This window comes from Danio rerio, chromosome 15 (genome assembly GCF_049306965.1).
Source record: "Danio rerio strain Tuebingen ecotype United States chromosome 15, GRCz12tu, whole genome shotgun sequence".
NCBI lineage: Eukaryota > Metazoa > Chordata > Actinopteri > Cypriniformes > Danionidae > Danio > Danio rerio.
Genome location: NC_133190.1, coordinates 35,801,862 through 35,827,504, shown reverse-complemented (window position 1 = coordinate 35,827,504; position 25,643 = coordinate 35,801,862). Strand labels below are relative to the sequence as shown.

Genomic DNA, 25,643 nt, shown 5'->3' with positions numbered 1-25,643 from the left:
CATGGAATAGCTGAGAAGCCAATTATAAATTTTTTTGGACCCTTAACAAGTGGGAGGCACATATGCAAACTTTTTTTAGATTTAATTATTAGCTTTTCTATTAGTTCTCAAATGCACTTGTTCTTAAATGTTTAATTCACTTCATTTTGTAGATATTTCATTGATTATATTTTCTTATTGTATATCAATCTGCAGTAGATAGAGTGACAGAAAGGCGGATGGATAGATGGATGGATACATAACTAACATGATGGATAACCAACATGGATTCTGTTCATGAGCAGTTGTACTGTTGGCATTATTTGTGTATTTCTTGCAGAGTGAAATCAGTTTTGCCACATTCAAGTTTTTTTTTTTTTTTTTTTTTTCAGCAGCATTGTCATGTTATGTGTGATTTAGTGCTTTGGGCTTGGTGTGAATTTGAAAATGAGATCTTTCAATGCGAGAACTGTTAAACGTCTCAAATATCTGCTTTTCTTGCCTTAGACCACCATAGAAAATTTTCCAAGTAATGTTTCTCCAATTAAGGACCCGGATCGACTTCTGCAAGATGTGGACATTAACCGTCTGCGAGCTGCTGTCTTTCGGGATGTTGTGAGTTAACCGCAGATCATCTGTTCTATTCTCTTCTATTCTATTCTATTCTATTCTATTCTATTCTATTCTATTCTATTAGTTAGTCACATGATCTATTTTATTCTGTTGTGTTCTGTTTTGTTTTCTTCTGTTTTGTTTTGTTTTGTTTTCTTCTCTTTTGTTTTGTTTTTTGTTTTCTACTATTATGTTTCATTTGTTTCGTTTTCTTTGGTTTTGTTTTCTCTTTTGTTTTGTTTACTTTTTGTTTCATTTTGTTTTGTTTTGGTAGATTAGATTTACATGTAGTCTATTCTATTCTGAGTTAGTCACATGATCTTTTATTCTGATGTGTTCTGTTTTGTTTTGTTTTCTTCTGTTTTGTTGTGTTTTCTTTTTTTTTCTTTGGTTTTGTTTTCTTCCGTTTTGTTTTCTTTTGTTTAGTTGTATTTGTTTTCTTTACTTTTCCTTTAGTTGGTTTTGTTTTCTTCTTTTTTGTTTTGTTTTGTTTTGTCTGTAAAGTCTGTAACTTTATTTTCTTTAAATAAAGTCAGTGTTCAGAACCGTCAGTGTTCAGAACCTGTCAGTGTTCAGAACCGTCTTCTTATCTCTGCCTGATTTACTGTTTTTGTTTGTAAAAATGTGTTCTAAATGGAATAAATATAGTTTGTGAACATTGAATTTAAATACCATTGGTGGTGCTAAATTGTGATCAGAACAAAAGTGGCAGATAATTGACTTTGGGGCAAAATGGTCATCAACATGAACATCAACACCAGTGCAATAAATAGCTGCAATGACAGGTTTCAACCAGAAATGGCGACAAAGAAGCAAAACTTATGGACTGCAACTTAAAATCTGTGCCTGAAGCTATCCCTTTTACACTATATAATGAATTATATTGAATTTTAGCCATTTTTTGAGTTTGAGCAAATGACTTTTCCCCCACACATTTGTTCACCTATTTTGTAGTGATCTCCTCAGCAGTCAGAGAAAATATTGCAAATGTAATAACGCATTATATATATATATATATATATATATATATATATATATATATATATATATATATATATATATATATATATATATATATATATATATATATATATATATATATATATATATATATATATATATATATATATATATATGCTTTACAATATTTACATATTTGACAAACAAATACATGTTTTTATTTTAAAGGATAATTAAAAAGTAAACAACAAGCATGACAAGAAAGACCTTTTTTACTCTTATCAAATAATACTGTCAAAAAAGACACTGAATTTATGAAAAAAAATATTTTATTTATTTATTTATTTATTTATTTATTTGACATAGACATCACAATTACACTGGAAAACCAAATTCATTTGTTTAAGTGTTTTTGCAAACTTGCTAATTCTCAACACCTGTCCACAGGAGGCTTGAAAAATTTTGCATAATTGGAAATATAATAAATACATATTCAGTTCCCAACATTATATTTCTTTACATAAAATTACTGAAGGCAAAAGCAAAGGCGACTTGATCCAACAAACTAACAGTAGACTATTTGTGCAAACACTGCTGTTTTGTTTTTTACCACTTTTTAAAAACACTACTAAAAATATTTATATTACTTTCTGATTTTAGGCTAACAGGTAAATCATCGTACAGTTTGGCTCCCTTTACAGAGAAGACAGATTGACCAAAGGAGGTCTTACACTTTGGCACTAGACAGTGACCATTAGCAGTTGCCTCTGTAACTCTGTGAGAGGTTTGATGCCTACTGATTAGATCAGAAAACAGAGTTGGAACATTATTTTTTAAGCATTTAAAAAACAATTTAAGATAATTAATTTATTGAAACTAAAAATGTTATATGTACATAAAATTTCACTGTGATGCCATAATAAAATATTGGTGGATGGTAGGTGTATTATTTAGAATTTCAAATTTCCTGCAAACGACACTATTTACCTCATTCGTTTTAGTTCCTTCTTTCCTGATATAAATTATAGTGCACTCAACTGCCATACACTACATTAGTAAAAGAGTGAGTGATTTAATACACAGAAAACATTTTCTTTTTTTCTAGGTCAATATTTTTGATTGTTTTTGTGTTTATTTATGTCATATTTGATATATTACTCTGTAAAACAACTCAAACAGTGCACAAAACAGAAATGTAATCAGTATAGTGAATCATTTTAGCTTTGCATGACATGTTGATCCCCCTTCATATTCTTTGCTGTGTGTTTCACAGGATGACAGTAAGCAGGCCCAGTTCCTGGCTCTCGCGGTTGTCTATTTCATCTCAGTGCTCATGGTGTCAAAGTACCGGGACATCCTGGAGCCCCAGCGGGAGACGGGCAGGTTCATCAACCAATCAGGAAGAGGCATTCGGCAGGAGATCAACTCCCCCACCAGCACAGGTGCTTTCTTGGTTGACACAGTTTATTATACTTATTTACAATATAGGCCAAACAGCGAGCTTATTTGCATTCCAAATGTATTTTAACGCCATTAGCTAGGTAGTTTTTTTTAAATGTCATATTTGATACATTGGAAAAGAAGTAGGTCTCCACAGGGTCCGTCTCAAGCTGGTGTCAAACGCATCTATTATTCATATGCTCCACTAATTATGCTGCATAACATTAAACACCCGCCTCTTACCATGAAAAACCAGCAGCTTTGTTTGTGAGTTGGTCACAGAATTAAATAGTTTGAAGGGATACAGCAACATACTAATGAAAACGTAAGGGTTTAATGTTTGTTTCAGGCATTAAAAAAAGAATATTGGGAAAGTATAGTACACTGAAAACCCTAATAAGTTGCTTGAACTAAATTTATTTAGTAAACTCGTTGCCTCAATTTAATTGAGTAATAGAGTCTTCCAAAACTTGCATATTTAAGTTTATTTAACTTGACGGTTTTGTAGACTATACTTAAATTGTACAAGCTTAGTACTAAGTTTAGTGAACTGAACAATTTAAGTATGAAAAATGGACTATGAAAAATGTTGAAATAATTACAAACAAAAAATGACAAATAATTATACCTGAAGCCATTTGTTTTCTGATTTAAAAAAAGACCTTGCACTTATAAGGTTGCACATATTAGAAGTTTACAGTCAAGACTACATTTGTGAAAATGATCTATTTATTTTTCAAAGGATTAATTATGATTTTGAGCTCACTACACTTGAAATCTTAAGTTTATGCATTTTCATGGTACATAATAAGTTAAATTGACTCATATTTTTAAGTGACATGACCAAAACCCAATATTTTAAGCTATGTTCAGTCAACTTTACTTAATTGTCTAAGTAAAGACAACACTGGGGTTTACAGTGTACTAGGCATATGAAGGTATCAGATATTCTTGCCATGATAATGAATTTATCAAGATATTTGATATTATCACAATATTGATAGAAGCTCAGGAAAAAAGGCAACTTTAGCAGGTATTTAGCAGGTATACCAAAATATTTTTGTGCATTACTTTTGTGATTAAACTAATAGTTCCAAACTAATTTAATTGGAAAATGATTATATAGTACAATAAGTAATACTTCGCAATATAGTCTTATTAGTCAATGTTATTAACTACTCAATGCATTCACTAGTCAACAGTGAGAACTAGATTTGTTAAATAATTATCATGTAGTTGTTAGTGTATAAAACTGACCTATAAAAAACACCCAATTAATGCAATTATTTAAACACTTTATATTAAAACATTAAATAAAACAGTTAAATAGCATACTTTTGAATATGAATAAACAGTTAATAAACATTAACTAAGAAATTAACAAACCCAATATTAATACAGTAGATGCTTCTCAACTAGTTTTCATCTGCGGTTTAGTTTAATAAATGTTTAATATAATGTTAACAAATAGAGCATTATTATATTTAAAAAAAAAAAAATAATAGGCATATAAATGATCTGCACATTTTTTCAAATATCTGAACCATATTAGCAAATCACCATTAAAATCGAATTAATTGCAATAGAATGCACATTACTATTTAAAAATGAAAAAATCATCGTTAAAGTGCAATAACAATGCACAATACTAATCAAAAATGGAGTTTTTATATATTTATTTACAGTAGGAAATGTACAAAATATCTTTATGGAACATTAATTTTACTTTATATCAGAAAATATTGGAAATAATTAAGAAAATCACTTTTAAAGTCTAATGAAGTGCAATAGCAATGCACATTACCAATTAAAAATGAAGTTTTAATAAATTATTTACAGTAAAAAATGTACAAAATATATTGATGGAACATTAAATTTACTTGCTATCAGCAAATATTCGAAATGATGTAAAAAATCATCTTTAAAGTGCAATAACAATGCACGTTACTAATCAAAATTGGAGTTTTGATATATTTATTTACAGTAAGAAATATACAAAATATCTTGATGGAACATTAAATTTACTTGATATCAGCAAATATTGGAAATAATGGAGAAAGTCACCTTAAAAGTCTAAATGAAATGCAATAGCAAATGCACATTACTAATCAAAAAATTAAGTCTTTATATTATTTACAATAGAAAATGCAGATTTGCTTTTTTGTTGAAAATGCAAAACCTTAAAACAAACATTTGAGTTTTTATTAATTATTTGCAGTAGGAATTTTACAAAATATCTTGATGGAACATAAAAAATACTTGATATCAGCAACGTAAATCACCTTTAAAGTCTAAATAAAGTGCAATATCAATGCACATTACTAATTAAAATATTAAGTTTTTATATTATTTACAATAGGAAATGCACAAAATATCCTAATGTAACATAATATGTTACATTTATTTGTTATCAGCAAATATCGAAAATAATATAGAAAATCGCCTTTAAAGTCTAAATGAAGTGAAATAATGCACATTATTCATCAACAGTTGAGTTTTTATATATTATTTACAGTAGCACATATACAAAATATCTTGATGGAATCTTAAATTTAATTTAAATCAGCAAAAAGAATTGCAAATAATGGCGAAAATCACCTTTAAAGTGCAATAACAATGCACGTTACTAATCAAAAATGGAGTTTTGATATATTTATTTACAGTAGAAAATGTACAAAATATCTTGATGAGACATAAAATGTACTTGACATCAGCAACGTAAATCACCTTTAAAGTCGAAATGAAGTGCAATATCAATGCACATTGCTAATCAAAAAATGAGTTTATATATTATTCACAATAGGAAATGCACAAAATATCTTAATGTAACATTACATTTATTTGATATCAGCAAATAGGAGAAATAATGAAAAAAATCACCTTTAAAGTCTAAATGAAGTGCAATAGCAATGGTTATTATGAATCAAAAATAAATTTATATGTTTTATTTACAGTAGGAAATGTACAAAATATCATTAAATTTACTTGATATCAGCAAATATTGAAAATAATGTAGAAAATCATCTTTAAATTCTAAATGAAGTGCAATATCAAACATTACTAATCAAAAATTTAGTTTTTATACAGTGAGTGACAGTTCAAAATGACCACTACCGCTGTGTGTGATGCTGCCGCGGGGCAGAGATTACGAATATGTTTAGGTGTAACAGCAGTTTATGACAATGCCACTAGGGGGCACAAAGGCACGGGATGTGAACGGAAATATACAGAAATATACACTTAAATATACAGTAGCTGTAAATACCCTGCTACTTGTAAATGAAGTGAAATAATAAAACAAAGCAAAATAATTCAATAAAATCAATCAATAAAAACCTGTTAACAAGCTTTATTATCGTTGCAAACTTGTAAATGTGTATTTATAGTAGAAAATTTAAAAAATATCTTGATGATACATTAAATTTGTTTGAAATTATAATGATTTTTGGCATAAAAGAAAAATGTATCGTTTTGACCCATTCAATGTATTTTTGCCAATTGCTAAAAATATACCCATTCAACATAAGCTTGCTTTTTTGGCCCAGGGTCACATATTTGAAAATAAAAATGTTGTATTTAAACATTTAGTGCTATGATTAACATCACTGTGAATACCACACTCTGAATATTCTTAAAAATCTCTCTGAAAGTAGATTACTTGCAGTATTTTGAAGCACTCACAATAGCAATATCATACAAGTTCACTGCTGAATATCGCCTCATGTCTAATAGTAAGAAGAAAGAGTATAAAAAGAGAGAAGATGCATGAAAACCGAATATGAAGAGGCAGGGGCAGCACTGCTATTTCCAGCCCCATCTGTCAGTGTCCATTAGGAAAGCAATCCACCAGAGGAGAATGGGATCATAGAGGCTGAGGCTCTGCGCTGCGTCGCCCTCATAAATTTCAGGGAAGAAAGGCTACGGATGGGAATTTTTCCAAACAGCATGTAGCAGGCCATTGTCTGCCACCAAATCGGCATCCAGACGTGCAGCACGGCTCAATCGGGCTTGTGACCTTGTGCTTGATGAATATTACTGAGAAATGGCCAAACATCTGGAGAGTGACTGGATATGGACAAATAAGAGGTTGCAGACAGAATTGGTTTGTCTGGAAGGAGTTTATTATGTAGGATGAAAGAAGATGCCCGCTGAGGAATCTGAAGAGTTGAGTACTTTTAAAGGACACAAAGACTCTTTGTTGTGCAGTGATGAATATGGTTTCCTGGCTATTCTTTTATTCAGAAATTTCATTAAATTCAGTTATATACATATATTATGCATATTCAATAAAAGTATATAATTGAAACAGTTTATATAATACAATAGTGAGAGCACATTTTTTATTACTAATTATTATTACTGATTATTAAATAATAATAATAATAATTATTATTATTATTATTAATATTATAAAAATGCTAAACATAATTAGACAACATATAGTTGTCTAATTATAGTATGTACATTACTACTACTATCATTATTATTATTATTATTAATATTAATATTATTATTATTATTATTATTATTAAAATGCTAAACATAATTAGACAACATATAATTTTCTAATTATAGTATGTACATTACTACTACTACTACTACTATTATCATTGTTGTTGTTATTATTATTATTATTAGTAGTAGTAGTAGTAGTAGTAGTAGTAGTAGTAGTAGTAGTAGTAGTAGTAGTAGTGGTAGTAGTATTTTAAATATTAAAATGCTAAAACATATAGTTGTCTAATTGTAGTATGGACATTATTATTATTATTATTATTATTATTATTATTATTATTATTATTATTATTATTATTATTAAAATGCTAAACATAATTAGACAACATATAGTTGTCTAATTATAGTATGTACATTACTACTACTATCATTATTATTATTATTAATATTACTATTATTATTATTATTATTATTATTATTATTATTATTATTATTAAAATGCTAAACATAATTAGACAACATATAATTGTCTAATTATAGTATGTACATTACCACTACTACTACTACTATTATCATTGTTGTTGTTGTTATTATTATTATAATTATTATTATTAGTAGTAGTAGTAGTAGTAGTAGTGGTAGTAGTATTTTAAATATTAAAATGCTAAAACATATAGTTGTCTAATTGTAGTATGGACATTATTATTATTATTATTATTATTATTATTATTATTATTATTTTTGTTGTTGTTGTTATTATTATTGTTATTAATATATAAAAATACAGTCATTTTTAAATGTTAAGTGTTCCGACAGTGAGTCATGACTGATTAAAATCTACAAATGCAGACAAAAATATGTAGGGTATATTCAGTGACATTAATAAGGAATGAACACATTCTTATTTTATATTTATATATTTGTAAAATTTTTTGTTTATATATCCTTAAATGATCTGGCATCATCTTACTTATCAGATTTTCTACATGTATATAATCTTGGTAAGTTACTAAAGTACTCTGTTTATCAGTTTATTTTTTCTGTACCAAGGTCCCGGTGTAAGCGAAGTAGGGATCATAAAATTACAGGGGTGTAGTGGACATTTTAAAAGTGAGGGGGACCGCTGTATGAAATCTAAAGGTTTACATTCTTAATCATCCTTTTCTAAATGGTCTGTCTCTAAAAGTGCGGGGGACTTATCTGTATATTACACTGTATATTGATATATCTGTACATGTTTTGATTTTGTGAAGTCCTAAATATTATGGTGAATATAGAGTAACACTAATTAATATTATAAAACAATAAAAATAAATAAATGCAAAAAAAGGATAATCTACTGTTAATCTGATTTCAGTTTTGTTGAATTAATTTCCTTAATGTTTCTCAGATCACCCATCACTCCTCACTGACAGTCGTAAGGAAGCTCTCGGTGTGCTGGAATCCCGTCAGGAGTCGTCCCTCCCTCACTCTGACTCCGGCCTGGGAGATGACCAGGTGTCCAGTGTGATGAACGGGGCTGACCTTGATCTTGCCATGGGTGGCCCGAACGGCATGAGCGGCCTGTTCTGCACCCTTTCATCAGTGGCCCGATCTCAGGAGAGCTTGATCGAACCGTCCTCTGTGGAGCACCTCAAAACCGCCTCGTCCATCTCCAGCATCAACCAGGCTAATAAAGGCATCAATGTGAAGGAGATCCTCAAGAGCCTGGTGGCGGCTCCGGTGGAGACCACAGAGAGTGGGACAGAGGCCCTGCCGTATCCCGAACAGCAGGCCATGAAGAGGGAAGCACAGGCCATGATGCCCATGCAGTTCCATTCATTTGACAGGTACTGTACACTCATAGCCACAGTACAGTTGTTTTGAGATGTGTATTGACATTCTTTTTCAATTATGAGCAGGCACAGCCATTCACTTCCATTGATTTTTAGACATTTGTTACGCTGCGTAATGTTGCAAGCTGATATTTTACTATTATATTATTCTACTGTTTATGTATGATGTTTTTATTCAACATTTTTGTTTGTAGAGCAAGCAGTTTGGCCGTTTTCTGCTGTTTATTTCTTCCCAGTCATTTCTCCCATTGGCAACTCAATCGGAAGTTCTAAAACAATCAAAATAACCGTGTAAAAACGAACGCACATCTCAGAAAGGTCAATAGTGCACATCCTATAGATGTTTATATGTGAATTGTCAGTATTTAGTATAGGTAAAGCTCAGTAAATTGCCCTTCAGGTTGATACAAGCAATATTTTAATAACAAACTGCTTCTGTTGTGTTTTCTGTATATATTCAGACATTTTTTTAGGGAATTTTATATTCAAACGTAATTCAAACAGATATTTTGACAGGCAAGTACGACAGCCTATTATAACGTTCGGCCGGAACGTATTGATTGGACCCAACTTTTCTTGCTTAGACACTATCCATTTGGGTATTACAATGGGTTGTTTTTCCATGACGTCATTATTGACGGGCGAAATTTAGATGGAGGGCAGGAAGTGATTCATCTGCATAGGAATCGCTATAGGAACATCAAAATATTTCTGTTTTATGTTGTTTACAATTGTTTAAATCTGCCAAATTGAGAACTGCCAAACAGGTTTTATAGATTTCCAAAACTTTTTGCACATAAAGGGGGGAAAGTTCAAGAAACTGGCTGAATAACGGAAGAAATTCGGCTTAGTCCCTTTATTAATCTGGGGTCGCCACACCGGAGTGAACCGCCAGGGTGGCATCTAATTAACTTTTTTTTTTTTATTGCATCCATGTGTCTCCCATTCAGTTTTTACTTCCTGCCCCCTATCTGAATTTTGCGCATCACCAGAACTATGTGAGCGAAAAAAAACCTATACATATAAATACATTTGGATCTCTTAGTCTAATAATTAGTATAAGGGTGTCAAGAGACTTTCAACCATCATAACAAAGATTATTTTCCTTTAAGTACAAGATGAAGTGAATCGTCAGCCATTTTATCGTAATACTGACAAAATACAACATTTAATCAATTTTAGTGTGAAATAAAACCCTTTTTCTGTGTATATATATATATATATATATATATATATATATATATATATATATATATATATATATATATATATATATATATATATATATATATATATATATATATATATATATATATATATTTACAATTTGCCATTGTCAATTTGCATTTTTGCACACCATGAACCTGCTTTGAAGAGAGAAATAGTGAAAATAGTAAAATAATTGTTAAAAAAATTTTAACAGGGGAACTATTTTTAATTTTTATTTTGTAGTTTCACATTTAGGTGAAGCAGTGGCGCAGTAGGTAGTGCTGTTGCCTCACAGCAAGAAGGTCGCTGGTTCAATCCTTGGCTCAGTTGGCGTTAGTGTGTGGAGTTTGCATGTTCTCCCTGCGTTCGCGTGGGTTTCCTCCGGGTGCTCCGGTTTCCCCCACAGTCCAAAGACATGCAGTACAGGTGAATTGGGTTGGCTAAATTGTCTGTAGTGTATGAGTGTATGTGAATAAGTGTAGATGTTTCCCAGAGATGGGTTGCGGCTGGAAGGGCATCCGCTGCGTAAAACTTGCTGGATAAGTTGGCGGTTCATTCCGCTGTGGCGACCCCAGATTAATGAAGGGACTAAGCCGACAAGAAAATGATTGATTGATTGATTTGAGTTTCACATTTATTATTAAAAATATCAAATTACATTTATTATATATATATATATATATATATATATATATATATATATATATATATATATATATATATATATATATATATATATATATATATATATATATATATATATATATATATATATATATATATATATATATATATATATTATATTATATTCTGGACATATTTATATTATTGTATTATATTTTTAACCAATATTGAACTAGAAATACTACATTATGTATGTCCGTCCAAAATGTATATTCAGATATTCTGTATTTATAAAAATGAAAATGGTAGTAAATTTAGGTTTCTATTAACATCCAGTGTACATAAGCAAAGAATTTAACGGGAGTCAGATTCTTCAAGACAACTTTTTCTGTGTCTTACAAAAGTCAACAACATAATCATAAGGTTTATAAAAAGTCATGATGCTGAGTAAATGATGACAGCATTTCGATCTTTGGCGGGACTATCCTATTATGTGCTGCTGTTGTGCACGCGCAATGCTATGAACCTCCACCAGATGGCAGCAGCACACATCAGCATGTGCGCCAAAAGTGAAATCATGTGACTTTATCTTCACTGAATGTCTCTTGTCACCAACAGCACTACAGTAGCCCATTTACTCCAGATGTATACGTACAAGGCCCTTAAAAGTACAGTGACCTTTTCTGCCTGCAATCTTTTCCGTGCCTTTAAACACTACACGATAGATCACCGTCAAACCGTGATGAATTCTTGGATTAGTGTTTTCCCTGAGGAATGGCCATAATGATTTTCTCGGTCATAAGCAAGCTATAACTCATTTTAAATTCCCCATACTTTCTATCAGGAAGAATTGCTGTGTTTGAAAGCGTCCATGGCGTGTTTACATTCCGAGGCCAGATAAAATCTCGGCGCGATTTGTCTCCGCTCTTAACACGTCTTCGGTTGCGATGCGGAGCTGTTGCTGTTCATGGCTGGGCAAAATCACCATGTGTAAACAGAATTTGTGTAAGTGGAAAAAGATTTTTTTTTTTTTTTGGATAATAACCTGTTCACTTTGGATTAAAGTTATCTCCAGCTGGATTCGAACAGGGATCTGTTGGACATAATGCTTGATGATGGGTTCAGGCTGATCTCATTTGTGTTTGCACATGATGTTTCCACTACTTTTTCTTTTTGATATAGGCTAAAGTGAAGTTTATAGATATGTTGATAGGTGCCCTGCTTAATTGTATGTTCTGTATACAGGTATATGTTTTTACATGTAGCATAATTAACAAAAGACAACCACTAAAATGTCATCAGTGCAACAATAGGCTACCAAAATCTTGTTTGACACATGTTTAGAACAACAATCATTAATGAATTAATTAATAATGTATCAACTTTAGTCCTGGCAAAAGCAGAATTTTTAATCATTAATAATAATAATAATAATGTTACATTCAGTGCTCAACATATGAGTACACTAATCACAAATCTCTCATTTAAATGAATATTTTCTATAGGAAGCTTTACAATATTGTGCATAAACAGTGCTCAGCACATATAAGTACACCCTCACAAATCATTATTCAGTAATGAAGCCAAATCTGGAGCTAATCTAACAAAATAACTTACGATAACGGTCCAAAAACTAGTACATCCAAAGTTGTTATTAAAAATATTAAATACAATTTTTTTAAAAAAAGAGGAAAAAGTAAAGAGAAGCAAATAAAAAAATAAAAAAATTGTAATTTCTAATTTTTAAAAAATATATTTTGCATGAATTTCAAAGTATTATATTTCAATTTCTACATATGTTTTGTGACTAAAATATAATTTTATTTAATATATTTGTTTAATTAGTCTGTTTAGGTTAAATGCACCTAAATACATTGCCTATATTCACTGAGAAATAGATACAAATATTTAGTTTCCAAATAGGGTGTACTTAATTATGCTGAGCACTGTACATTGGTCACTTCTGAAGCCAAATCTGGAGCTAATCTAATAAAATTGTATATTGCATGAATTAAAATGTAACAACCTTCCATTCTAAATATGTTTGGTGACTAAAATGTCATTTTAAAAATATATCCGTTTAATAAATCTGTTTTGTTCAAATGCACCAAAAATATATTACATACATTGACTGTGAAATGGATACAAATATTCATTTTCAATTTGGGGTGTACTCAGTCATGCTGACCACTGTTTTTATGTTTGACCTTTCTGGGATAAATCACAGAGAATGAAGTTATGTATGTTTAGGGGAAGTCCCATATCTGTAACAGTAAGTGTGATTTGATAATTAATTTAAATGAATCACACTTTGTGTGCGTTCATTTGCTAGAGAATATACCCCACAAAAGAGCATTTAAAACTAAAAATGTGCTAAATTGTAAAGCATTAAACAGACAAAAACATAGACCCTCTTTTGAACAGATATTAAACCCAAAACCACACACATGCAACTTAAAATATAAATAATGGAATTCAGACAATTTACAGTATATGTATATGAACCTCTATAGTTAAACATGCCTAGTTTTTGCTTTTAGAAATGAAGACGTTTTGTTTACATCGGAGGGAAAAAATGTGTGTGTGTGTGTGTGTGTGTGTGTGTGTATACTGTATATAGTGCACAGCATATATGAGTACAATCTCTCCTTTAAATTAATATTTTCTAAAGAATGCTTCATAGTATTTTATCTGTGCATATACATACGTATACATCAGTACTGAAGCCAAATCTGGAGCGAATCTAACAAAATAACTAATAATAATAGTTACCAAATTAGTAGCCCAAATTTGTATGTTAGAGGAAAATATTAAATAACATTTAAAAAAATAGCAAAAATCAAGTGAAACAAAAAATATTTACAATTTTGTTGAAATGTTGTTATTTGTTATTTTGATAATAATTAAAATAATAAACTTAATATATTAATCTTTCAATTTCTAAATATGTTTGTTGACTAAAATATTATTTTGATAAATATATCTGTTTAATAAATCTGTTTTGTTCAAATGCACCAATATATATTACCCATATTTCCTGAAAAATGGTTAAAAATTTTCATTTTCAAAATGGGGTGTACTCATGTGCTGAGCACTATATACACACACACACACACACACACACACACACACACACACACACACACACACACACTCACACACACACATAACAACTTAATATTAAATCGATTTGTCAAAAAACGGTCGCTAACTGACATAAAATAAAATAAATTGCAATAAATTAAAAACTAAAACTAACTGAAACTAACAACAGTCAGTGCAAAATGAGCTGAAGTAAAATAATAACTAGCAAAAATACTTATTGTTTTCAGAATTTATAAGTATAGATAGCACTTCTACAACACATCAGTGAAGTGCATGATATATATGTATATATATATATATATATATATACACACACACACACACACACACACACACACACACACACACACACACACATACACACATAACCTTGTTTCTGCTTAAAGATTGATTCACAGAAACAATGGATCTGCAGTAATACATGCATCTGCCACAGATGAGGTGTGCTGCTGACTAGTAAAGGTGGTGTGTGTGTGTGTAGATGTGTTTGTGAGTGTTAGGGAGGGTCTCCAGGGCGTTGATGACAGATTAAACAGAAGCGCCCCGCCGCGGCCCCAGCTCCCCTCCTGTCTACCTCACCCCTCAGCACCCTAATAGAGGCTGGCAGGCAGAAATGAGTTGCCATGGCAGAGTGTATTATTTTTGAAATGCTTTCACACAGGCCGTCCGCAGACGCCGGGTCGTACCACTCACTCCCGCATGCTTTAATGTCATCTGCCGGCCTTGAAATTGCTGTGTCTAATTGTTTGCCACCTGCCACCAAATGAGCTGCCAGACGTGGACAGGCTTCTTCGATTGTCTGTCAGAACCTCCTAGATTGGGAGTGACAACATCAAAAAAAAAAAAAAAAAGACTCAAACGCGAGAGAGATGAGGAATGACTTCCCATCACTGCGACTTTCCAAGAGTGAATTTTTTTCAATTAGTATTGAATAACCAGGATGCTGCGTTTGCAGATGGGGCCGCCACCGTAAAGGCTTTGAAAGTCTTTTGGAAAGAGTTTTGGAGTGACTTAAAGGGTGTAGTTCACTCAAAAATGACATTTCTGTCATTATTTACTGACCCTTTACTTGTTTCAAACAGCTTTGATTTCCTTTTTTTTCTGTTGAAAGCTTAAAACCTGTAACCATTGACATAGTTTTTCTTTTTCCGGACAAGAATGTTAATGGTTATAGATTTTCAGCTTTTTTCAAAATATGTTATTTTGTGTTCAACAGAAGAAAGTCATAAAGAGGGAACCACTTAGGGGTGACTAAATAGTGAGTACACTTTAAAAAAAATTTCATGAAAAAAGAAGAATGTACTTGCTAAAAATTACCAGCACATTCTCAGTTTTTTTTACGGAATTTCCTTCTTTTAGTAAACGGAAAATTCTGTAAAACTTCCGTAAAAAAATAGAAAAATGTACTGGTTATTTTCTTTTTAACAAGTTTTTTTTCTATAAGAATTTAAAAAAAAAAAAAATGTCCTTCTTTAAAAAAAAACAACTGAAAATCTAGTAAATTTGTGGTAAATCCAATTAGCTTTTTTTCTGTTAAATGATTATACAGAAATGTCAGTAAACTTTAAATAGAAACATAAATTTGTAAAAACATTTTATCCATAATATTTTCCTAAAGTACATTACAATATCATAAGGCTAATTTAGCTTTCTAAACATAGTACAACAAATGAAGCACAATGTACACAAAACTATTTATTTTTTTAACATTGCATTCAGTAATTTATTACAAAAGAAGAAAACTATAAGCGCTGAAATTTGAACAGGTAACATAAATAAATGTCACAGGAGGAAAAGTCGTAAACGTACACTATAAGTACTTAATCAAATTTACTTAATAAAAATTACCTCATAAGTAAAACATTTCAGAATGAAAAAACGGTATAGCTAGACTCATGGAACTAGACTATTGTCATTTTTTATTAAAGGGAAAAGCATAAATCAAGAATTCCATCAGTCTTGGAGAAATGTGGTGATGTTGAGAACAGCAAAAAGCAGGACTCCTTGTGTATGTTTTCTCGGCTTCTCACGCTGTTCGCACTGAGATTCTTGTTCCCACAATGTAGTGCGTAACCGAACATACGGGTAAAATTGCTGTAAAATGAAAATACAGAAAGTTCTTTCACAATTAATTAGATTTTTTTTTACAGTGTAATGTTTATTTGGGGGGAACTATCACTTTAAAGGCGAACATCAGGGGCATCGCTAAACCCCATTTACTGCAGTACGCGTCCCATTAAAAATAACCAGTGCCCTAGTAAATACTTTGAGATACCATTTACTTTATATGCAAGTGTATTTATTAAGAGTGGTAATCCCAGAATAAAGATGTTACTCTCCATGTGCAACTGAACCAATGCCGGTTGAAAGCAATGCAGTTTATTCAAAGAGCAAACTGACAGATTCACGCAGAAAACCATACTTTTAGCCCAGACGAAACAAAACCCACGTGAACACAGGGAGAACATGCAAACTCCACACAGCGATACCAACTGACCCAGTGACCCAGAACCAATGGCCTTCTTGCTGTGAGGCGATCGCGCTACCCGCTGTGCCACCGTGACGCCCTTTCTTTTATTTATTTATAATAAATATTTTTTTTGTGTTATTTCTTAAAAACGGATTTTAGGGGGGCCCCTGGCAAACATTAAAGTAGTTTTTAGCTAAAATCATGATCTTTGGTCACTCTTGAAATGCACTTTTAGTGTCCGAAAAACATTTACAGGCAAAGCAAAACGAATACCTGTGGCTCTTGATGATATAGTGAGTTTTGTCTGTGCAAGAAATTGAACACTATTTCCTGTAATTCACAAGTCCTCGCTGAAATTGTACACAAACTAAATCCAGAATTCTCATGTTTCTTGAAAGTGCTTTAATTTCAGTCATATCAATTCAAGGCCCGGAAAGTACATTAAACAAACACAGTAGGTCCTTGCAAGTACCTAATTTTTAAGAATTACATTCATGTGTGTATTTTTGTGTTATTTCAACAGTTGTCTTGCTGCTGACAAAAAACGAAAGGAAAAAACTCAGAGAGAAATTCTTAATTTAAAAATATTAAATTTAATTCTTGTACATGAACTATGACAAATAATTTATCAATATTTCATAAAACATTTAATATTACCAGCTTTGGACTTGATTTAATTTTTTTGAAAATTATGCATTCAAAACATCATCGTTACTTTGACATTTTCTGCAAATATTTTGTAAGTGAAATGTCAACTACATTAAGACTTGTATGGTACATTACAAAGGTACTTGATTTGAAATGAATGGTGCTTTAAAAGTCCTTGAAAGTCCTTTATTGTTAATCAGAGCAAATACTGTATTGTATATAGCTTTCTGTTTACAGGCAGATTTGAACTGACCAAAAGAGAAAGCCATGTCCCAATAAACCAACAAACAATACATTTCAGTGGTAGGAAAATAAAATCTTATAAATAATATATTAGTTTTTTGTAATAACTGTTTATTTAATTAGTTTATTTTATTTAATTTTAATTGTAATTAATTTTATTACATCTGAGAATGCATTTATATATAAAAGTTTTAGAAGGCATTGTTATTTAGGGCTGAGAAAGCAACCTGGATGGCATGTAAAATCTTGCAAAACAATCAGTAGCCTTTTTCTATCCTCCACATGTATCATGGTGCTCTGTAATAATGTTAGAATAGCGTTCTTCAAAACAAAAATCTAACATGTTATTTCAGTTAGTAACACTTTCTAGGCTAACCAAAAGCAAATCACATTCTTAAAAAGACATTCTAGCAACCAAAAACTAATGACAATTTCTCTTCATAAGACCTCAGTGCATCGTTTTGAGTCACTGGTGTTCATTTTGATTTGCCTGTATATGTATTTTGCACTTTTGACTCTCAAAAATGCTGATAACAGCTGAGTTGTATTTTATGAATAATTTCAATTTAAAAAAATGTATTTAATGTTCTACTAAAAAAATCACCTATGTTTTGGATGGCTTAAGGGTGAGTAAGTTATTAGCAAATTTTCTTTTTTGGCTAAACAATTCTTTTAAAAAGTCAATGTCAGTAGATATACAACTTAAATTCACTATTATTTAAAACTACACTCATCTTTTTTATTGTCAGTGTTCTTTTATGCGGCAAGACTGTTTGTAATCCTAATAGCCATTTCAAATAAAACATACAGTATAAACTATTTGCATTATTCATAGTCTACCCAAGATTAATCCATGCTTTATTTAAAGCAAGTCAATTAAAAAAAAATCCTATTAATAAAATATGCGGCAGATAATTCATACATCATTCACAAGCCCCAAGCCAGTGAATAATTCATGAGGAGTGTTCATATTTTATTACAAGCTTGTTTATCAGTCTAATACTATCAACTCTACCTGTCAAATACCTGCAAGAAGTCGACATGTTATAAGTATTAAATGTTGTGTGCTGAAGGGTAAAAGGATCTCTACGCTCAAAAAATGTTCTGATAAGATGCAAACTAAGTTGTAGGATTAATGAATGACTTGTGATTCTGTCTTATGAAGTGTACAGTAAGATTAAAATGTCAGATTTACTTATAAATGTAACAATTGCTACTAATCATGAGTAGAAATTATTTGGATGAGGGGATTTTGATGTTGTTTTTCCTAAATAGCTCATTAAAAATGTAAATATTATATTTTTATATATAATATTAAAATTACGAAACTGTATCAGTGATGGTATGCTAATAAATTGAATAGTATTAAATAGTTAAACTTAAGTTTAACACCATAGTATATAATTTGTATTATTAATGTTATCCGCAGAGACTGCTTTTAATCCTAGTAGCTATTTAAAATAAAATATATAAAGTATTTGTGTACCATGCATGAATAATATATGCTGAAGGCTGAAATGATGCTAACAACTCTTCTGGTAAAATGCAAACTGAAGTTTAGGATTAACGTTTAGCTCATAAGTATGCATAAATGTGTTAAATATGCTTAAATTATGCAGCTACAAGAATAAAGCCAAGAACGAGAACTATAAACATAACTGTAACGTTAATTAAGACTTTCCACACCAACACTGTAAGTAATGCTATGCTTATTTTAAAAGCCCCAATATACCCACATTTCTACTATCTACTACAATTCCCTTAAATTGTAAGTCACTTTGGACAAAGCAACTGCTAAATCAGTGTTTCTCAACCACGTTCCTGGAGGACCACCAACACTGCATGTTTTGGATGTCTCCTTTGTCTGTTACACCCATTGCAGGTCTTTCAGTCTCTGCTAATGAGCTGATAATTTGAATCAGGTGTGTTTAGTTTAAGGAGACATGGAAAATGTGCAAAGCTGGTGGACCGTGGTTGAGAAACACTGTGCTAAATGTACTACTTAAACACTTTAAATAATACTTACATTTGTATTTGGTCTTATGGCGATAATTGGTGCATCTGAAATTTTACACTTTCTTAATATATACTGTAGAGGTATAATGTGAAAAGCAGCTAGCCAAGTAGTATGTCCAAATTCATTGTAATTAAAAAAACAGAAGACGATTAGTACCCCAATGATCAGGCAAAATTCTGAAATTATTGCAGAAAAAAGCCTGACAGGCTTATCGGCATCCACTTGTGTGAGACTGAAAGGGTTCTGCGAAAAGTCGTAGAACGTCAGTACGTCACTTTTTACATAACTACTTACCACAAAACTTAAACATTTAAAGCAGAACATTGTTCTGAGCTGCAATAGTTTATTAAGGCAAGACAGAAATGAAACCAACTGAATGGAGCTAATGGAGCATACACTAACCTACGTATTAATTAGTCACAGATGGCACCAAACAGTCAAAAACAGCATTGTGATAGACAAGCATATATAAGTATGAACTTGTTCACTGACGGTCAAGGTTATTGGAAGTTCCCATATGAGCCTGTGTTACTAGTTTCAGCAATTGTTATCTCGGAATAACATCCATTGGAATGTTGTGAGTGACCAATTTAGAATTTAGAAGAAGTATTAAGTAATGACTATAACACAGATTTTAGCCCATCACTGATTGTTTATTTACTTGTGTAAATGTGTGTAAATTTATATTTATTCAGTTTTTTAATTAATTTCAGTAGTATTATTGACTAATATGAAAATATTTGTATGATTTATTTACAATACAGTTTGTAAAGAAATATTTTCAGTCTTTTAGTAGATGTATTAGTCTCATATATATTATATGAGAGACTTGGTTTGTTTACCAAATTTGCATTGTAAACATTAAATAAAAATTAAAAAGGTTATAAATACATATATTAAGGTTTTAGTTATGATACTCCCAAAATAATTCAGTTTAAATCTGCGGATTTTTAACACAATTCGGCGCAGAAATAGCAAAAAATATCCGCAGATTCCGTCTGGCCCTAATAAAACTCTATTCATACAACTCACATTCATGTTATATAGATTATACTTACCTAAAAGTCATGAAATAAAATCAAATGTACTACCTACTTGAGTAGTTTGCAATTTCAGACACCGCTAATGGTAAACATTTGGTATTTTGTAGTGCGCAAAAGCGATAGTTCACAACAATGAAAACGTTCCGGGCTTGATTCTCAGTCCCGGCAGATTTTGATTGTTTTTTTTGGGGGGGACAACTTATTTGTTACATGTTCAATCCACTTCAATTGGTAAAAAAAATATTATTAATTAATAGCATTATTTTTTTACAGTGTTGAACAAGGCACCTAACCCATAAAGGTTCTATGGGCACTGGAAGCAATAACTACCCATTATTCCGCGTGCGTGTGCGTGTGCGTGTGTGTGTGTGTGTGTACACTTCACCTGTATGTGTCCACTTGGATGGGTCAAAAGCAGAGGACAAATTTCGAGTAACCAACCCTTTATTCACCCTCCAAACCTTTTTTAGTTTATTTCCTCTGTTGAACCCAAAAGAAGATATTTTGAAGAATGTTGGAAACCTATCACTTCCATACCTGTAGTATTGTTTTTCACTACTAGTTTCTAACATTCTTCAAAATATATACTTCTACCTTAAACAGGAAAAAAAAGAAAGTATTGGAACCACTTGAGAGTGAGTAAATGGTGAGTAAATTTTTATTTTTCACACAAACTGTCCCTCTGAGAGGAAACATGTGTCATCGAATATGTTTGCTTCCTTGCATGCGATCTCAGAGAAGCTCTCGGTGTCACGCCAGCAGGTTAAAGAGAGCGTGCCGTCCTATTTTCTCTCTGTACAGTGTCTGTCCTAGGTCACAATGTGAAGCGTCAGGAGACTTAACAAGTGACATTAACACCAGTCCTGCACTCTATCACCCTAAAAAACATGCAGAATCTTTCTACCGACCAGCATCTTCAACATCGATAAGAAAACCAGACCAATGTGCACACCAACAAAACATCATTCCATCCCACAAAGCACTTGACTCTGTCGTGTGTATAATATCAAACTAATCCTTTCCCGCTCTTCGCTATTAGGCTAAGGTGGGTTTCTGTGAATCTGTGAAGATATACAGGAGATTATCGGCGAGGTTAAGAGTTTGATGTGAACTCGTGATCTTGCTCGCTCGTCTCCGGGCTCTATTTTCAGCTTGTTAGAATGTTGCCTCTGGACACCATGTGATTTTGCTAAAATAAGCAAGAGGAATAAAAATTCTTATTGGCATAATTGAGTCGATTAGTATATTTAGAGCCTTTTTAATGAGTTAATGTGGTTAGCAGCTATATTTAGAGAGCATTTCTCTAATTAGCTTTTCATAGATTGCAGCTGGTCAGAGTTGGGACGGTCAGAGGAGGATGATGGAATTGTGATTTGGGCCTGTTTTTTTTTTTTTTGTAACAAGAAGAGCACTCATGATTTTACATACTGTATCCTCTAGTTGTTTATACATTTTAAACTATATTTTGTTGCCTAATGATATTTATTTTTTCTTTATTGATTTGTAAAATTTTAATTTATACCCACAGTTCCTATTAGTTAATTTAATAGGATGAAGTTTGATGAAGTGTTGCAAGCCTAATCCAAACTTATAACAATTTAAAATAAAAAATAAGAATATTTAATGTCAGATTTTTGTGCTGGCATATTTATTTATTTGTTTATTTTATTTTATATATATAGTTTTACTTTATATATGTTTTTTTAAGTGTGAAACTAATCTAACTAATATAAAATTAAATATTAATTTTAATGCAAATAAATTATATAACAAAATATTTATTTATTTATTTATTTATTTATTTAAATTGTTTGTTTGATTATTTTTGGGTTGTATTTTGGTTGTTTCCTGTTTTTTAAGTGTGAAAAACTAATAAAAATTTTATATAGATTTTAATGCAAATAAATTCAATAACAAAAATAATTATTTATTTTAAATTGTTTATTTGTTTTGTATTTTTTTTTTGGTTGTTTTATGGTAGTTTGTTTCCTGATTTTTTTAAAGTGTGAAAATAATCGAATTAATAAAAAATTAAATATGAATACTAATGCATATTATTAAATAACAAAAATATTTATTTATTTATTTAAAATTGTTTGCTTGTTTATTTTTTTATTTAATATATTTTTATTCAGTATATTATGAATAATGTTTTAGTTTTAGATTAATTTCTTACATTAATATTTAATAAAAATACTGTAATTTCACCAGTGTTTCTGGTTGAAAAGTCTTAAAATGTATGGAAAGAAGCTTGAAATAGGTCTTGAAAGGATTTGAATTTCACTCTCTGTTTCCTGTATATAGTCTGATTTATTTATTTGTTTTAAGTAGTTTATTTTTTTGTTTATTTTTTGGGTTGTTTGTTTCCTGATTTTTTTTTAAGTGTGAAAAATTTAACTAATATAACATTAAATATGAATGTTAATGCAAATAAAGTAAATAAAAATATTACATTATTATATTATTTTATTTATATTCATAAATTCAATTCATAATAATTAGTTTTTTATCCACCAGTATACTAAATTGGTTTCTAAATTCACTCAATTTATTTGTGATGCTGTGGTATAAAAAAAGTCCAAATGTTTATTGAATGTAAATTTTGCTATCACCCAAAGGTTTTCTAAGGTGAAAACTTCAAATCTACCCTGTTACAGTAACACCAAATTTAGCTTACGCACCTGGAAAATGTCTCCTCATGAATTTCGCTCTTGAGTTTGACATCACTTCGAGTCACAGCAATGGACAAACACCAGAAAACAGAAACATGCCCCAAAAGCCTGCAGTCACTGCTTTTGATTTTACTGTTTGTTTGTCCTGAACCTCATTCCGCATGTTGGAGAGTCAAGCACGGGGTGGCAGGAGAGCAGGATGTTTACTTTGCCTGCTGGTCTTTTTCTTTGCCACTTTCATCCAGCCTGACTGGACTGTGCAAAACCACCGTCAATCTCCCTCCATGTAATCAACTGATTTCACAAGCAATCATGTTTATTTATTGTTGCAGGTGAACTCTTTTATTTAGCTTTGTTTCTTGTGGAATCTGGAAGCTTTTGTGATTCACAGTATATTTCTCTCAGGAAGTGCTTTTGGTAAAATGTGAAGTGATTGGGTATGTTTACACTTCTGATCCCAGGGTCTTGTTATGACGAGGTTACGAGTGCAATTTTCCAGCTGAAGTAAATCTGAAGTGACCTTAGTAAGGTATTGTGTTTCCTCTCTCATGCAGGAGTGTGGTGGTGCAGGCCAAGAAGCCTCCTTCAGGTCTGACAGTGAACACAGTGGGCACGTCGGGATCCAGCAGCGCTTTGACCTCTGGAAGCACACCTAACATCTTCGCCGCTGCGTCCATTACACCCAAAAGCATGATCAACACTACAGGTAAGCCCCGCCCTGATTTGTCTTCTCTAAACATTTGTTTACCAAAGAGATGGCATCCAAGATGTAGGTGACCTTCAACGGAAATCTTCTATGGAATATTAAAGAAGATTGTAGCTGAGACTGATTTTTGTTGATTCATTCAATCATTGGCTTAGTCACTTTATAAATCAGGGGTCGCCACAGCGAAATGAACCGCCGACTTATCCAGCATATGTTTTATGCAGCGGATGCCCTTCCAGCTGCAACCCATCACTGGGAAACATCCATACACACTCATCCACACACATACACTACAGAAAATTTAGCCTACCCAATTCACCTATAGCACATGTCTTTGGGGAAACCAGAGCATCTGGAGAAAACCTATGCGGACATGGGGAGAACATGCAAACTCCACACAGAAATGCCAACTGACCCAGCCAAGGCTCGAACCAGCGACCTTCTTGCTGTGAGGCGACAGCACTATCCACGGCGCCACCATGCCACCCTTGGTGATTTATGAAATTCAAATCAATAGCTACTGTTGCTTTGACTGTCTAAAAACATACAGGCTAAACTTACAGCTCTTGACAGTGTAGGACTCCAGACTGTCATGACTCTGAAATGCAATCAGGACTGTTTGCTGAGGCTGTAGATTAAAGGTAAATGGAAATTCTATACTCCTAGCCATAAACAGAGTGGGCCATTTATATGGATACACCTTAATAAAATGGGAATGGTTGGTGATATTAACAACCTGTTTGTGGCACATTAGTATATGTGAGGGGGCAAACTTCAAGATGGGTGGTGACCATGGTGGCCATTTTGAAGTCGGCCATCTTGGATCCAACTTTTGTTTTTTCAAAAGGAAGAGGGTTATTTGACACATCAGACTTATTGGGAATTCCACAAGAAAAACAATGGTGTGCTTGGTTTTAATGTAACTTTATTCTTTCATGAGTTATTTACAAGTTTCTGACCACTTATAAAATGTGTTGAATGTGCTGCCCATTGTGTTGGATTGTCAATGCAACCCTCTTCTCCAACTCTAATATCAACACCGTAGGAGAAATGCCAGCACAGGTTTCCACTATCTGTAGTTTCAGGTGCTGCACATCTTGTATCTTCATACCATAGAAACCTCAAAGCCACTAGATATTTGAAATTGCTACATGATGATTTGTTTCCCTCTTTATGCACTGAAGCTGGCACGTTTTTGGTGCACTACCACCACATTATGGTTGTCAGGTCTAAGCATTCCTAGATGAACCGTTTCCTGAAAAGTGGATTGGTCATCGTGGGCCAGTTGAATGGCCCCCAAGGTCTTCCGATCTGACCTCCTTAAGGCTGATTTATACTTCTACATCAAGCGCACATGTATGCTACGGTGCAGCCTACGCATTGACGCAAAGCACTACTCCGTAGGAGTCGGCTTCGCTGATGCGCACCTCGCAAAAAATGTAACAACATGTCACAACGACGTGTAGCGCAAGCTCTGTGATTGGTCAGCCTGGTAGCTCTGACGAGTATAGGCGGGACCGAGAGCCGCGCGAGCCCAATGGAGCGAGTGTTTACAAGTGTGGAGTCTCGTGAAGTTGTTGCACGTTCGCTGGTTCCTGCCTCAAAATGAGCGAGGTTGAGCTACTTGT

General features: G+C 32.1%; 1 protein-coding gene across 13 annotated transcripts in view; it reads left to right on the top strand.

Moving 5' to 3' along the window:
• nbeab (neurobeachin b) overlaps window positions 1-25,643 on the top strand; it is a 770,985-nt gene that overhangs the window by 251,394 nt on the left and 493,948 nt on the right. For 5 of the 13 annotated variants that reach the window (XM_073923810.1, XM_073923809.1, XM_073923808.1 and 2 more), the window contains exons 27-30: window positions 529-594; window positions 2,825-2,993; window positions 8,834-9,272; window positions 23,864-24,015. In XM_073923810.1, the coding sequence (XP_073779911.1) occupies window positions 529-594; window positions 2,825-2,993; window positions 8,834-9,272; window positions 23,864-24,015 (826 nt within the window). Of the gene's footprint in view, window positions 1-486; window positions 595-2,824; window positions 2,994-8,833; window positions 9,770-11,704; window positions 12,117-23,863; window positions 24,016-25,643 lie in introns of those variants that run through there. The other 8 variants (XM_068213771.2, XM_068213770.2, XM_017351204.4 and 5 more) reach the window with 4 other exon arrangements.